The sequence below is a fragment of the Paramormyrops kingsleyae genome, chromosome 3, assembly GCF_048594095.1.
Source record: "Paramormyrops kingsleyae isolate MSU_618 chromosome 3, PKINGS_0.4, whole genome shotgun sequence".
In the NCBI taxonomy this organism is placed as follows: Eukaryota; Metazoa; Chordata; class Actinopteri; order Osteoglossiformes; family Mormyridae; genus Paramormyrops; species Paramormyrops kingsleyae.
Genome location: NC_132799.1, coordinates 20,662,192 through 20,678,370, shown reverse-complemented (window position 1 = coordinate 20,678,370; position 16,179 = coordinate 20,662,192). Strand labels below are relative to the sequence as shown.

Sequence of the window (16,179 nt, the reverse complement as noted above, 5' to 3'; positions counted from 1 at the left end):
AATTGACTCCAACTAAGCACCATCCGTAGGGTATGGCATGGCATTGCAAAATGGAGTGGAGCCTTCCTTCCTTCCTTTTACCCTTTACAAATCTCCCACTTTACCATCTCCAAAGCAGCCCCAGACCATCATATTGCCTCCACCATGCTTGACAGATGTCATAAAGCACTCCTCCAGCATCTTTTTATTTGGTCTGTCTCAAAAAAATTCTTCTGTGTGATCCGAAAACCTCAAAATTCATCTATCCATAGCACTTTTTTCCAGTCTTCCTCTGTCCAGTGTCTCTGTTCATTTGCCCATCGTCTTTTCTTTCTATTGGCCATTCTGAGATATGGCTTTATCTTTGCAATTCTGCCTAGAAGGTCAGCATCCCGAAGTTGCCTCTTCACTGTTGATGTTAAGACAGGTTTTTTCTGGGTACTATTTAATGAAGCTGCCAGTTGAAGACCTATGATGCACCTATTTCTCAAACTACACACTCTAATATATTTATCCTCTCGCTCAGTTGTGCACCAGAGGCTCCCTCTCCTCTTTCTATTGTAGTTGGAGCCAGTTTGTGCTGCTCTGTGAAAGGAGTAGTACACACCGTTGTACAAGATCTTCGTTTTTTTGACAATCTCTCACATGGAATAACCTTCATTTCTTAGAACAAGAATAGATTGACAAGTTTAGAAGTTCTGAAGTTCTTTTGAAGCCTAAAGATTAATAATCGAACTTTGCTGATGCTCTAGATACTCAACTAGTCCAAAGAAGGCCAGTTTAATTGCTTCTTTAATCAGCACAACAGTTTTCATATGTCCTAACATAATTGCAAAATTGTTTTTCTAATGATCAATTAACCTTTAAAATGATAAACTTGCATTAGCAAACACAACATTCCACTGAAACACAGGACTAATTTTTGCTGATAATGGGCCCCTGTAGATATTCCATTAAAAAAACAGCCAGTTCTAGCTACGATAGCCATTTACAGTATTAACAATGTCTATGCTGTATGTCTGATCAATTTGATGTTATTTTAATGGACAACAGCATTTCTAAATAACCCCAAACTTTTGAATGGTAGTGTACATTTAATTATCTAGCGTTTATGAGGCAAGCAGCACACTGAGGCAATGCCATGACACTATTGTGTGGAATCTCTTCTGCAGTTCTTTGCATCACAAATGTAGATATGTCACTATTCATCCAATACAGCGTACAATACAAAAGGAAAAGTGCTAAGCATGCCAATGTTCATGGTTGGTAATCTGAATACAGACAGTTATTATCATGGGAAAGTCAGGGAGAGAATGGAGGTTCCATCTGGCACCACTAGGGTGATAAGGAAGTAATTGAATTAACAGTGGCCAGACAAGTTTGCTCTTGTGGAAAGTCCCTGTCCTGTCCTACCTCGTCCTCACACTCCAGGAGGTCACCCAGTATATGCAAATTCACTCACCAAATCTGTACACAGTGCCTTGTCGGGGAAGGTCTTTCAGGGTATAAAGGGGGTTAAAGAACTCTCCTTCATTTGTATATGAACTGCCTTCATCTACCCGTTGCCTGTCTGTACTGCATTACATCGCATTATCATACTGTTCAATGAACCACTTTTGTGAGAAACACTACGAGTGGACTCCTTACATTAGGAAAGAGGGCAATGGCAGGCTTTGTGTGCTGGGGGGGTCCTGGATTTGTAGGATAATTTTTTATATATTATTGATGATAGCATAGATTTAATAATGATAATGATGAATTTATTATGAATTATGCTGTTATTGCCTCAGAATGAAGAGCCCGTAATCTCAGCCCCCCCCCCCCAATAATCAGTTCTGTCCACAACAAAAACTATAGTTGTAACTTGATGTATGTCTGGCCTTCAGAAATAATCTTAAATTTAAACTTACACTCTTACATTTTATATGAAAACATGATTATTTCAATTTAACAAACTTTGAATAATTTTGTGGAAAGTTCCTCAACTAAAGCAAAAAATCAACATCCACCAAATAGTTTGTATAATTTACATTTTAAAATTCAAAAGTGCATTGTTTTCTATACTCTGTTTTTTTGTTTTAAATTTTCTGAAATATAATAAATGCATGTTGGTGTGTGAATGAATACTAGCTAGTAATTCTGATAACATCATCAGTATTTTGTAATATTTTAATGAATAGTTTTTATATTATAACCAGTGTCACCTCCATGTGACAGTAAAGGCGTTCCTACTCTAAAATATGAGGTTCGCACAGTCAATCATAATGTTCTTTTCAATCCACCATCATCCTTTGAGCTATAGATTAGTGCATTTATTATTATTATGATCATCATCATTATTATTGAGATTATAAGGCGATTGAAAGATGGGGTCTTAGATGTATTATAAGTAATGGCATTACTGAATTCATATGAAGAGATTTTTCAGTCAATGCTATATCAAAAATGCATAATCCAAAAATAAAATTAGATTATACACGATGGTCCATTAGGCATGAGCAAAGAAAATAGAGGGAAGTAATTACATGATTTGTGAACCATTAAGTGGGAATTATATGTGATTATGCCAGAGGTTTTAAGGATTAACTGACTTTAAAAACAACCAGACATTAACATTCATCTTAAAAACAATAATTCCACGGGGACAGTGGTTATAGTGTGTCGTCTGTTTAATAGCTGCTTAGACCTAAAAAATAAAGCTTGATAGGCAAAGTAATGTCCTTAATGGTTGGGGGGGCAAACCAGCACTTTCACTAAGCAAGACACTGCCCTAGTTTATGATCTATTTCACATATCAGTCTATGACTTAAATACAGTTACAAATTCAATTTTTTTTTCATCATGTCATTTGCATCCATCTATCCATTCATCCATCCATCCATTCACCTTCCACCTGCTCATCCTTAATGGGATTGCATGAGGGCCTGGAGCCTATCTTAGGCAGCATATGGCAGGAGTACACCCTGGAGATGCCAGTCGCATGGCACATGTTAGTAAGAAAAGCTTTTTTCTTGATGCCTGTGTGTTGTGAGATGGGATGTCAGTATCTGTGAACATCATCAGCAAGTCCAGGCTGACGAATGCAATATATTCACAGATTGATTATCATAATTCTAGTCAACTGGGACAATTCATGCCTCATTTTAATGTGCGTCAGTAACCTCCCTCTAAGAACTGATCATTTCAGCACAGTGGTAGTAAAGATGAGAACAGCGTGAATCCTCTTGGCCTTAATAATTATTTAAACAGCACCTTCAAGCGACCATACTTCAGTAAAACAATTTTGGACTTCTAGATGGGCGGAAGGCGAGTTAGCAAGTCGCAGAAATTGCGATTTAGGATGTACATTACACAGCACATCTGACCCGGGATTTAAAACTGCTGTGAGAATAGTTTTACAAATTATATGCCGTGCTCCCTGTGTGACAGTCATTCTCACCAATCACAAGCGCCGTGCTTCTCGCGTGCCAGTTATGCTCACCAATCAGAAGTGGCCCAAGAAGGCGTATAGGGCCACAAAAAGCAAATACGTGAAAGCCAAGGAAAATGTTACAGTCGCGGAGCGGAAAAATACTGATTCCGCTACTGAGCTAAGTTAATTGCCTTCCTATTTCATGGTCCAAGATTGTTTCAGAAAGGTCCTAGAGAGCTCCTTTTAAATACAAGTTGCAATATTCTTCAGCATATCATACCTCTGGTTTTTAATAGGCAATAGCATTAGTACCTATACCGCTAACCCATCAAAACAATGAGTCAGTAATTCTCACTCCAGCGGAGTCGGTGACCTTCAAAAAAGTCGTAAAACCCACAATACAGTCGTGTTTATGTCATATGTCTTTCTTCTTATTAAATTTAAGTGTTTCCAACACAACAGTAATAAAATAAAAGTCTTGCTTTAACATAAATACTAAAAGAATAGATCGCTTTAATCGCTATATACAGTTGGGTATGGGTATTTAGAAAACATACAAAAAGAGACGCATATAATGTTTAATCATTCGTTTTGTATTTGTCCGAGTAACAAAGCATAGGAATGATAAGCTGCTTCAGTCGAAAACTGCATTTTACTTCTCATTTAAAATAAAATGCAGGGTGGGCAACTGTGGTCAGCTGCATGGAGTGAGATTTTCTGTTCTCTGTTCTGCATACACATTTACATGTATGTAAGTTTTATTACCTTTTTTTATTACCTAGTCTGTAGGGTTTGCAAACTGCCGTAACGTTTTTGATGCAGTTAATTTTAAGTTCAGAATGGAATATAGATTTGCCGTAAGATTTCTTGCGTGAGAGTCTGAAAGAGTTTGCAACCATGAACACGTACATTTTTTGTTTCACCTGAATTGATTTGTACAGAAAATAATAACCGTATACAGTTGTAAAAAAGCGGAAACTTCGACCAACATGAAATCACCAATAAGCGACTTCTATTTATTCAACATTTTATAAAATGCATATTACGTTTAAAATTTTCAGCTTTACGGTTTCAGGACAGAACAGCCACTCTGTTATGAACATTACGGGTTTTTGAGTGTTATTAACAGCAGCTAACAACACAATAGCGCAACACATACACCGAAGTAGTTCTTGCTTGTTCATTGGCGTGGGATAAAAGGCGGTTCTAGTGTTATTAGGAGGGTAATAAGCGTTACCTGCAAGATCGCTATTTTTATTATAATGATAATAATTATAATTGTTATAATATAGTAATATTATAATTGTTTTCATTATTACTTTATTTTAACTTGACACATCACATCTTTAAATTCTCATCCTTGCATTAGAACGTAGACCAGCTAATAGCCTACTGATCGATGGTATCATGCTGCGTCATGTTTTAAAATTACTACACAATGAAAATTGAACTGAAGCTTGACATAAAAAAACTTAAATCGCAAATCAAATCGTAATCGCAATTTCTTTCAGAAAAATTCAATATTTTACCCAAATCGTGCAGCCCTACCCTATGGTATGTTGCCCAAAAGAATAGTTGCTAACACCCATTCACCGAATCATGGCATCCATGCAGTCTCCGCCCGCCTGTGTCCCACATTGCCTTGCGTTCTTCTCCTTTTCACAATGGAGATGAGTTGAGCAGCGGAGTAGTCCACTATCTGTATACAGTCATGGAAAAAAAACAGAAGGAACAGAGGAAATAAATTCCATTATGCCAAATCAAAGTACTCTCCTTGGTTGTAGAAACAAATGATCAAAAAAATAATAATAACGGTCACCACTGAAGAATAGTGATTGATGCTTCACACAGGGACTGACACTGCATTTAAAAATCAGTGCTCATAACTACATGCCTGACATTTTCCTTCACCCTGTCAGTTAGCTGACCATATTCCCCAAATTCTTGTGGAGCAGTTTTTAATTAAACATACTGAAGCGCTGGGGTACCGACTGGACAGTGCCGTGGCATGCTGGACTGGTGCCAAATGTAAATAGTGTATAACTATGTGAAGTTAGCATGTATTATGTTGTTATTGTGCCATATGTTAATGTGACATGTAATGTTTAATGTTGTGTGAATAATGGTTTGTGTGTGTGTGTGTGCGCGCGCCCTTACCATGTGGTGTGTAAGTAGTCAGGGCAGCCAGCATGGTGGAGAATTTGAGTTAATTGTTAGAGCAAATGGTTTTTGTGCTTTTCCATGCTTTTGGTCTGGCTTGTTATTTTCTGCACACCATCATCATATCTGTTACCCGTGTCACATACTCATCACAAGTAAACAGCATTGTAAGAAGTGCTAATACCAGCAACCACAATCACTGGCAATACTTTAGTTGGACTTGAGGTTTAATCTCATCCACATTCACACAAGAGTTGAGAAAGCAGATAAGCTCTATTCTTCCTGGACTCATAACATATTCCAATATTGGGATATTTGTCAGCAACATCAGAAGATGAACACCCTCCAAGTTATCATAAGTTGTCAGAATGTGATTCTCCATGACTGAAATAGTTCATTTTGCTTAAATTTAACATTGTTAATTGTTAAAGGCCTTGAAATGTGGAACAAATGGATTCTAGGCTCAAATCCCAAGCATGGAACACATTATTCAGGTGTGTGAATTTAATTACGTACTACAAACATTGCTTGGGATAAAATCATAGGTGGAGTTTGTTGTTTGCACGGCAAAAACACTGCAACTTGCTCAACTTATGTATCTGATGGACACATAACATGTGTCTACCTATACAGAGCAACAACAAACTGCTCATGCAGAGGTGCTCATGCATAGCGCAATGCTGGTCTTGCCAAATATTTTAAATTTCAACTCAGGTGACTTGGAGGGGGGGCGCTGCCTCTGACCATAGATAAATTAATCTTTTAATTTGTTGTTAAAAGTGAAATACATAGCTTTAATTGAAAACTAGGGTATTTGTTTTATGTGTATTGTGTAAGACAGGGGTGACGAACCTGATCAATGGAGAGCTGCTGTGGGTGCGGGTTTTTGGGATGACCAAAAAATGTGTTTTATGCATAATATCTGACTCGGGTGTTTCATCCTGCTGTCATTCAGAAACACCCCAAACAACAAGTATTTACTAAGGTGGCAGACAGTAGTTGCTTAATCCAATATTTATTCATATTCTTATACATCGTCAGTCAGTCATTCTCTAGTAGCTACCCCCCTACCATTTTAAACATCCTATCCAGGGGCCAAGTAGGGGGAAGGATACCCTGGGAGATTTTGGGGACATAGCACTTCTGAGCGCCTTGTATACATAAAATTATACTTGACATTGGGCAGGGTGGCACGATGACATTTAGTCAGTGTCCCAGAATTTCTAGCTACGTCCATGCCCCTATCATTGAAAGCAGCACGGTACTGTCAGTGGGTGTATCGCGATGGACAAACGATAATATAGAATTACACAAAAAGCAATGGCAGCGTAGTTTTGTTTTAGCAAATGTACCGTCGTTTGATTTTATTTATTATTTCCGTTCTTATTCACATTCAAAATCCACACTGTTAAAGTGCTGAAAAAATCGTCCTTCTCGCATTTTTCTCCTGGTTCATTGAAACCAAAATCAGATGGACGATAACATAATACTGCATAGCTATAAACATAAAATGATTTTACATTATGAACATAAGACGAATGTTTGGTGAAAATTCTTAGCCATATTAAATGCGACAAGTATTTCAAGACATTTCATTGACGTTTTCCATAACTTGAATAAAGCCAGGTTTAAGTAAACTGCTGAAGTGCGTCTGACAGATTAAATTAGAATTAACAACATTACACGTCATTTTTAAGTTATAAAACCAATTTACACTTACAATGAAACAAAACCATGTAAGACAGAGCGGCAGGACGGGCTCGCCGTATTTAGTTTTCGCCGTCGGAGTCGCTCCCGGAGCCTTTGGGATTTGTGTGTGACAGTCTCAAAGTGCTTCTGCTTTGCTGCTTAGACGCGCGCGACAGGTCCATGGCTGTATCCTCGCCGTCCTCTGGCGTTTCGCCTCGCTTTTGCCACGCGATGGCGCTGTCTTTCGCCTTTGATTCTTCCGCATATGCGTCGCCGTTTGACTCTGAGGTATTGGGGACATTTTTAACAACCTCCACTGACTTTTTGTGCATTCCTGTGTAAGCGGCGGAAAAATGTTTGATGGATTTAGAACACATACACATTCCATAAAAACACATTACACAAATCAAGAGATATTATCATTCGCTCAAAAGCATCAGCACACGAAGTAATTGTGATGCTATTTTAACTGATCACTAGTGACACAAAAGCTGAATATGGCCTAGGCCTATTTATTGATCTGCTTCTCAAGGATTATCATGTATTTTCTTATTAAACTAATCGTTGATCTGAAAATTATTAACAGTGTCATATTCATATTGAGCGACGCAACTGGATGTATATATATACACACACACAATCGTCTTATATATCGGCTTGTTTCCTAACATCTGTGTGATGTAACTGAATTGGGGAAAGTAAAACGAGTTGCCAGCTCTTTAGGCTTAATGCGATCAGGGGTTAAGTCAGGGGCTTGACCGGGCCAAAATACTCGGGATTGTAGCCTAACTGTGCTACCGATAATGACTGGTTAGTGAAGTAACATCCGTCCACGCATTTTCTGTAACGGCTTGTCCAATTCAGGGTCCAGGGGCTTCCGGAGCCTATCCCGGAATCTACGGGCAACCATGGGCAATTTGGTAACTACGATCCATCTCAGCATGTTTTTAGACTGTAGGAGGAAATCGGAGTACCTGGAGGAAACCCCACGACAATACGAGGGGAACATGCAAATTCCACACCCTTGGCACATTAATCTGCATCTATATGCAAAACGTCTCGGCACAGTAGGCTACTTGAATTATTTACAAAAGTTGAGATGGAGTTTAGGGGAAGTTCCGGCCGCCTCACCTAGCAGCCAGGGAGCGCACGAGCCCATCATGCCGTTCTTGGCAGAGTTTATGATCGACTCCGGCAGCGGGATGGAATGGCGGACCATCGCGCCGTACAGCCCGTACTCCGCCATCACGCTGCTGCGGCCCCAGCACTTCTCCCGCTTTCTCCACTTGGCCCTGCGGTTCTGGAACCACACCTGGACGGAGAAAACGCAGGGCCATCATTGCTACATGTGATGTATAAAAATTCGCAAATAATAATAATAATAGGCCTAATAATAATAATAATATAATAATTTGTGTAGGATATATAGCCTATAAAACAATTCCCCTAAAGCACAGAAAAGGAGTAAAGTGTAATAGGCTATATGGCATTAATATATATTACCCTTTACTCCTTTTCTGTGCTGTAGGGGAATTTATATATATATCCTACACAAATTCTGTAGTGAAATACAGTTGACAACGCATATTCGTGGTAGGCTTGGTTGTTTACACACCTGTATTCTGTCTTCAGGCAACTCGGTTTTCATTGCCAGCATTTCTCTGGCATACACATCAGGATAGTGTGCTTCATGAAACGCCTTCTCCAACTCCTCAAGCTGATGAGATGTGAACACTGTTCTAGAAAAGACAACAGCCAGAGCGAGTTCAGTCGGTAGAATCTACCCCGTATATTTAGGCGTAATAACTCATACGGAATATTTCGTACCGATGTCTTCTCTTTTTCCTCTTTTGTGAACTTCCGGAACTCTTTGTGTCACTACGATCCACTGAAAGACAGTCATCGTCTGAAAAGACGCAAAGCCCACGTTAAGTAGCCTACTTAAGTGGAACGGCGCAAATGACGATAAGTAATCCAAGATCATTGATGATTTTGGACCGAATGAATAGGCACTTTGTATTTTAACCACTCTGTTGGGCTTTCTCTGTTTTCATATAGGCCTACTGAAGCTTTATTCAACAGTCGCGGTATTAGCTATAGGCTACATGAAAATTTGTTTTCAAAATATTACTAGGCCTATATAGTTCAAATAATTTAAAAATAATATTTGGATGTATGTGTAAAATACAAACACTTCATATAGGCTACAACAAGCTTAAAAATATTTGGGCGCTTTAAATTAAAAATGTCAGAAAAAAGTTGTCACCGTAACATAGGTCATATTCATCGCAATTAAATCGTCAGCTTCAAAAGTTCTTCTGAACGGAAAAAGCGACAGCAACATACCAGAATAGTTTTCCCTCTGCTGGTCTAGGTTCTGTATGAAATGAGTCTCTGTCCTGGACTGCAGTAGGGGTATGTGGCTCGGCAGAAAGCAAGGTGTCCCAGGGGGCTGCTGGGCAGCCAGATTACATAGAAAACCTAAACCGAGAGGTAGGGAGCCTCCAGCAAAGGAGAAACCCCCGAAGCCCGCACTCTGGCCATCGGCGTTCCCTCCTACTCCAGGTACCACTTGATTTGGTTGAAGATCCGTCTCGAGACCCAAGAGATCGGTGATGGCGAAACTTTTAGATCTAAAGCCTGGTCCACCGAATCTGGCCTTGTCGATTCCAAAAGTCGGCGCTAAAATCTTTACTTTGGGCTTCACATCTGGGATATCCTCCTTTCCTGTCATGGTTGTCATCGAATTTTTCATACGCTACTACACCGAAGTATGACGGAACCGGAGAGAACATGTGGGGTACCATTTATCCTCGTGCCAAACCAAGGGGTTAATTTCAGTGTCCAATCAGATCAAAAAGATCTGTCATCCCTACGGAAGGCGTTTCCCTTTTCCAATCCCAAAGGATTAATTGCCTCCAATTTTCCTTCAAATCCGATAAGGATTTTTCTCTATTTCTGAATTGGTTCGAAGTCTTTTTCCCGTAGCTGAGAGATTTCACTTATCCACATCGCTTTGCTAAACCCAGTATTTCTCGATTTTCTGGGGCATAAACCACAGACCACTAAAATCTAAACCAAGAAACAGTCTGAAACAAAGTTGCAGTCATTTTCTGATTTATGCATTAAAGACTAAAATAAAGCCAGGTGGTACCAATTCGGTAGTCAGAAGTTTGCGTTGAACGAAAATTACATTATAATACAACAAAAAAACAGGGGATTCACTGGACTGGCACAAAATTTAAATAAAAAATATGCCTACTTTGAAATATATGAAGTCTGGCAATTCATAGGCTATTTAAATATCTTTGAGTATAGTTTACGTGTAATTACTAACTCTCCAAAAAGTATCAGTTCTCGTTTTCTGCTGTTTCTGTAAAATTTTGTGAAGTTTACAATAACCGCTTTACGCAACTCCATTTGATTCCGCCTCTTTCTATTAAGCATCTAGGTTAAGCGCCGAGACCTTGATAAAGATAATTACAAGGGGAACGCGCATTAATTTTACATTATTAAAGAAAGACCCCAATCTCCCTGACAAGCTGTCCCCAGGATTAACAAAATATTAACTTTCATTTAGGATAATTGTAATTTGAATTGCAGGGGCATTTATGCTTCATTAATAACTGTGGGTTTATTTCAGGTCAAAAGGATAGCCTACCTTTCTTTTTAAAGACGCGCTCCTTGGGATTTTACACGCTACTTTTTTTTTGTTTTTATTATAATGGACTATGTTGAATTAAACTAGTAGCCTATAAGAATAAACGATCGTTTGAAACATTAAACAAAATGCGATCCTTGCTATGCCATAGTAAAACGTCTCAGAATTTTTACATGGTAAATTTATGTTGATTGAAATTGAATTTGTTTTCTCAGAAAATCTCTTCGCGCATTTTGATTTAATTCATGCAAGTTTCATTTAAGCTCCACCAGTCTGATACCACTTGTAGGCCTGTCTTTTTTGACGAGTTGACTATTTTATATAATCAATTTACACTAAATGTTTAAGACGCCATTACAGATAATGCGTTATGTTTGAGATGTTATAGAATTATGATTGTAACATTACATTATTTGTTGCGTATATAATTTATGGATTTATAATTACAATAGTAGGCCTACATATATGACAATATGCATATATGATTGTAGGCTAAAGTGTGTATAATAAACAAATCAGATTCTAATTTCACATATTATAAATGTTTAATGAAGATAAATTATTTGGTGAATAGGCCAACGATACAGGATTAATTTAATTTATAATGTTCTTTTGTAAACCGATTTAAAAATGAATAAAATGATTGCGCACGTGTAAATGACAAGAAAGAAACGCACAGGTGGCAACAAAACTTGAAACTTGACTTGGAAAAATCTCCTGTTGTAATTAAAACTCTTAATCTGACCCCCCATGAATTTAGTGAAGTCATAGAAATTAGGAAAAAAACTTGTTCTGACGTTTAAACAGAATCAGATTACTTCCACAAACTTAACGAGAACTGCTTAATGTTTATTGTTTTGGGGGGAGGGGAAGATTTGAAAATCGATTTGAAATATTAAAAATATTAAATAATTCTAAAACAAATTTACGAAAAAACGTAATCTATAGTCTAACTCCTCTATAATCTTGAACATAACAGAAACATATAAAATCTACTTTTCTTACAAAGAAAATGTATTTAGGGCAAAAAACATGTTAACCGTTTTCCGAGTCTATACGTCAATTATAAGTGCAGGACGTGACCCGTTATTTCTCATATAATCAACGGCTGAGATACCGGTCATGGTTTTTTAAAGCTCCAGTCTGCTGGTGATGTAGCCCTAACTCATGATGGACATTGTATTATAAATAGATTAACTCTAACTCAAAAATAAGTTTCATGTCCACCCGTCTCCTAAGATTTTGGAGTAGGCCTATATGTGCAGCATAAGAAAATTAAAATAATAAAATATTTGATTTCGGTGACATCGTGTCTGCATTCAAACGATTTGTTACGAATTGACTAATTTGTCTACAGTGTATCTGGAAAGGTCATATAAGCGTCCAACCTGATCAACGCTTATCAAATACGCTTCTACATATACGTCCAAGGAAAAAATAACCCGTTTTAAATTAGTCTCTGTTCGGCAGAAAAGACTCGCTTCTGTTAACTCGTTTTATTTGGAAGTTTCACTATGTAAAAGTTAATTTGAGAAGCTTCAAACGAAGATTTAAATAAAAATATATCCCCAAAGCTTGATGCCACCAAGATCCATTGTTCGTATTTGCAGAATGCTCTGTATTAGTATACGTAAACTTGCTTTCCTTTCCGGTGGCGGGTGTTCTAACATTTCATCCTAACTATTGGAACGTCCAACCGTTGGGTTATGCACATGCTCTATTTTCAATTCCACGACCTCAGCCGTGATGGGGAGGACTTTCATCATTCTTTCAACTAGCAGAAAGCATTTAAACCATCCCATGTCCGTTAAAAGAGAGGCAGATAAAATGAGGAATTCCAACAGTAAACATTGCCGTGGTATCTTCAGCACCTTTTGCTCACCCTTTTACTCTAGCGTCATATATAGGCTATAATCAGAGGATGCATTGTTTAAAGAGAAATTAGTTCTTCGTTTATTATTTTACTATTGAAGGGTTGTCGTTCCTAACTTTCATAAAATCTTCAAAACCGTTAACTTAAGTAGGCCTATTGGCTTTCCCGACAATAAATGATAGGGTTTACTGATAAGGCTAAAAAATCTAAACACTAAATTCAGGGCAAAAGTTTATGAAACTATAAGTCTAGTTACGTTTGAAGGTTTTTTGAAAGATGCAAAATATTTACAAATGCCCTGCACAACACAGAAAACAAAATTTAAGATGTAGTGTGGTGGATGTAAATTCCATTTTGAATAGTCCACGTTTATATGGTGTACCTTGTTTAGACCACTGTTTTACTGAATACATAGACTACAACAAGGTGGACAACATTACTTTGCGGTTTGGATTAAGAGGTTAAAGTAACCTAATATTGTAATAAAACACATAAAAGAAGCCGTAACCTTTCTTTCCTTGTTGTAGCGCATCTTAGCATTCAGTACATCGTCAGAACTGCTGAAACATTTAAACGTTGTATAAAAACAAATTAAATGAAAAAATAATGGGAATAACGTATCTCAGAAGCTGTCATTCTGAAATCTAAGAAAGGAAAAACGTGATATTCAAGAGCCAGATTACTAGGTGGTTTCATGGTGTTATTAGACGAGATTATTAGGGATTAAACTAATCAGTGAATGTTTCTCAGGTCATTGTTTTCCAGAGAAGATTTATAAGCGATTATTAATCTCATAAGGAGTGTAAAATAAAAAAAAATCGTTATTTTCTTGCGCAATCAAGCGGCACCTACAGATGTCTGAGACGGGCCACGTGACCCATTTCCGAATTTCCATCTCTTGCTAAACAATGGGTGCGTTCGATTTGGGCTTAGATCTGTCTGCACCTGACGTGACGTGGAGCGAGATCTGCCGGCGGCTGCAGGAGTGGAGCATAAACTGAATGCAGCCGAGTCTGACAACTTCTACTTCTGACTGAAATGGCCGCACTGCCAGAAGGGTTTAAGATACATGTAAATCTATACAAATATCACCTGCATGCACATTACTTCTTTTACAAAAAACAACTCTTGATCCAAACTGTAGCAGTGAGAAAAACTATTGTGGCCTTGTGCAAAAAGATAGCTGCCAGGAAAAAGATCAAATACATTTACTTCAAGGATTCAAAGTTTTTATTGTCATGTACAGAGTACAATGCAATCCTTACTTGAATGCCTTCTTCACAGACTATAGACGATTAAACAAATAAAGCGGCGCAACATTACAGTAACTATAACAATAAACAATCAACTAACTTACGTGTACTATTAGAGCATATATTTCATTTACTTAAACTTTATTTTACCAGGTAAATTAACTGAAAATTATGGAAGCCCGTTTCCGCCACCGGGGGAAAAAATAATATAAAATTTAAGTCGAAATTTCGACTTAGTATCTCGAAACAAGTTTCTAGCTTTAATAACTTTTCACGGAAGTAAGGTGGTGCGTTTTTAATGACAGAATCGTGTTGTCCAGTACACAGACAACGATGCACACCGATTATTTTTGCGCTTCAAACCATTTCGTGATTTGTGCAAAATCGTGTTAATAGCTAATATTATAGGTGCTGTCAGCTGTAATGACATGGTGGTTTAGCATTTTGGGCTCATGGCGACTGATGCACACCCCTTTGTTTCCCAGATTGCTTTACGTACGAATTTTAATTAATTTTTGAATGTTTGAATGTATCCGTATAATGTGCAATGGGACAATACATGAATGGGTTAATAATTTTAAAACTAGACAAGACAGGCACTTCTAGTGAAGTGTGCTTTGATCAGTGGACTACAGGGAACAATGAACACCCCTTGGATTTTCAAGATCACTTTCTCTCTAACAGCTATTAATTAATACATTGTATGCATATTACATGCCATAGGGGCAATGCACTAAAGGGTTAATTAATTGCTCTGAAACAAAATGAGACGGTCATGTCCTATGAAGTGTGCCTCGATCAGTGGAGTCTGGGGGACAATGCACACCCCTTGGATTTTCAAGATCACTTTCTGTCTAACAGTTATTAATTATTACATCGTATCCATATTACATGCCATTGCTCCATTTCATACACATTGACAGTTAATCGATAACACAAATTAATCCATAAGTAAGTTGTAAAGTGTGATTTAGGCAGTGCACCTTGGGACAAAGCTAATGTATCACAGCTGAATTGCTTGATTACGTGTTTCGTATTGGGTGTGCATCGTTGTCTGTGTACTGGACAACATGATTCTGTCATTAAAAACGCCCCACCTTACTTCCGTGAAAAGTTATTAAAGCTAGAAACGTGTTTCGAGATACTAAGTCAAAATTTCGAGATAGTATCTCGAAATAACGAGATAACTATCTCGAAATTTTGACTTAGTAGCCTATCTCGAAATAACGAGATAACTATCTCGAAATTATTATCTCGAAATAACGAGAAATTTCGACTTAAATTTTATATTATTTTTTTCCCCGTTGGCGGAAACGGGCTTCCATAGTATGACCAGTTCTCACTGCTTTACGTGTTTTTCGGGAGAAATAGCAGATAACGCATAGGAACTACCTGGGATACAAATGTGTTGTATGTAACTAAAGTGTTCAGCCAATAACTAATCTGTAATAATAAATACATCAAGAATAAATCCATTTTCTTGGGTTGAAAACAACATCTTATTAATTTACCAACTGTTTAATCAAGAGGGGCATTTGCTCTCATATTATGAATTTCTGACCAAATTCAATGTTCCGATATCTCCTATAGAGCAGGGGTATCAAACTGCAGTCCTGGAGGACCGCAGCCCAGTGTAGCTTAGTTCTTTCCCTGTTCCACCACAAATGACAACTCAACAGCTATGTGGTAATTAGCACAAGGAGTTGAATCAGGTGTGTTAAATGAGGGGAAACCCAAAAATGTGCAGGGATCCGGCCCCCCAGGACTGGAGTCTGACACCTGTGTCCTAGAGTGTATGCTATCATTTTGACGCAATTCCTTCAGGTCTTATTAAACTTCTGCAAGATAACATACCAAACAGACTGCCGATATCTAGAACAGATATCACTATTAATGGTATTAACATAAAAGACAGGAAAATTAATAATAAGTTTATAAGAATGCTACTGCATAACCCTATTACCTTATGGTCTAAATTCTTTTGGAATTCCCAGTTTTAAAATATCAATTGGAATACGTCATGGACTTTAAGCAACAAATATTGTGTAACTAACAAAGTAAAAGAAATTCAATTTAAAATTTTACACTTAATCTATCCCACAAACAAACAGTTAAAGAAATACAGAAATGAAATATCTGATCTTTGCTGCTT

The 16,179-nt window shown here is 37.7% G+C and overlaps 1 protein-coding gene across 1 annotated transcript; it reads right to left on the bottom strand.

Annotated features, from left to right (window-relative positions):
* Positions 1-6,910: 6,910 nt before the first annotated feature.
* On the bottom strand, positions 6,911-9,983 carry vsx1 (visual system homeobox 1 homolog, chx10-like). Its single transcript, XM_023821580.1, has 5 exons — positions 9,587-9,983; positions 9,068-9,146; positions 8,856-8,979; positions 8,372-8,552; positions 6,911-7,574 (listed from the first exon to the last, which is right to left on the bottom strand). The coding sequence occupies exons 1-5, from the start codon at positions 9,981-9,983 to the stop codon at positions 7,321-7,323; spliced, it is 1,035 nt and encodes a 344-aa protein (XP_023677348.1). The 3' UTR covers positions 6,911-7,320.
* Positions 9,984-16,179: the final 6,196 nt, after the last annotated feature.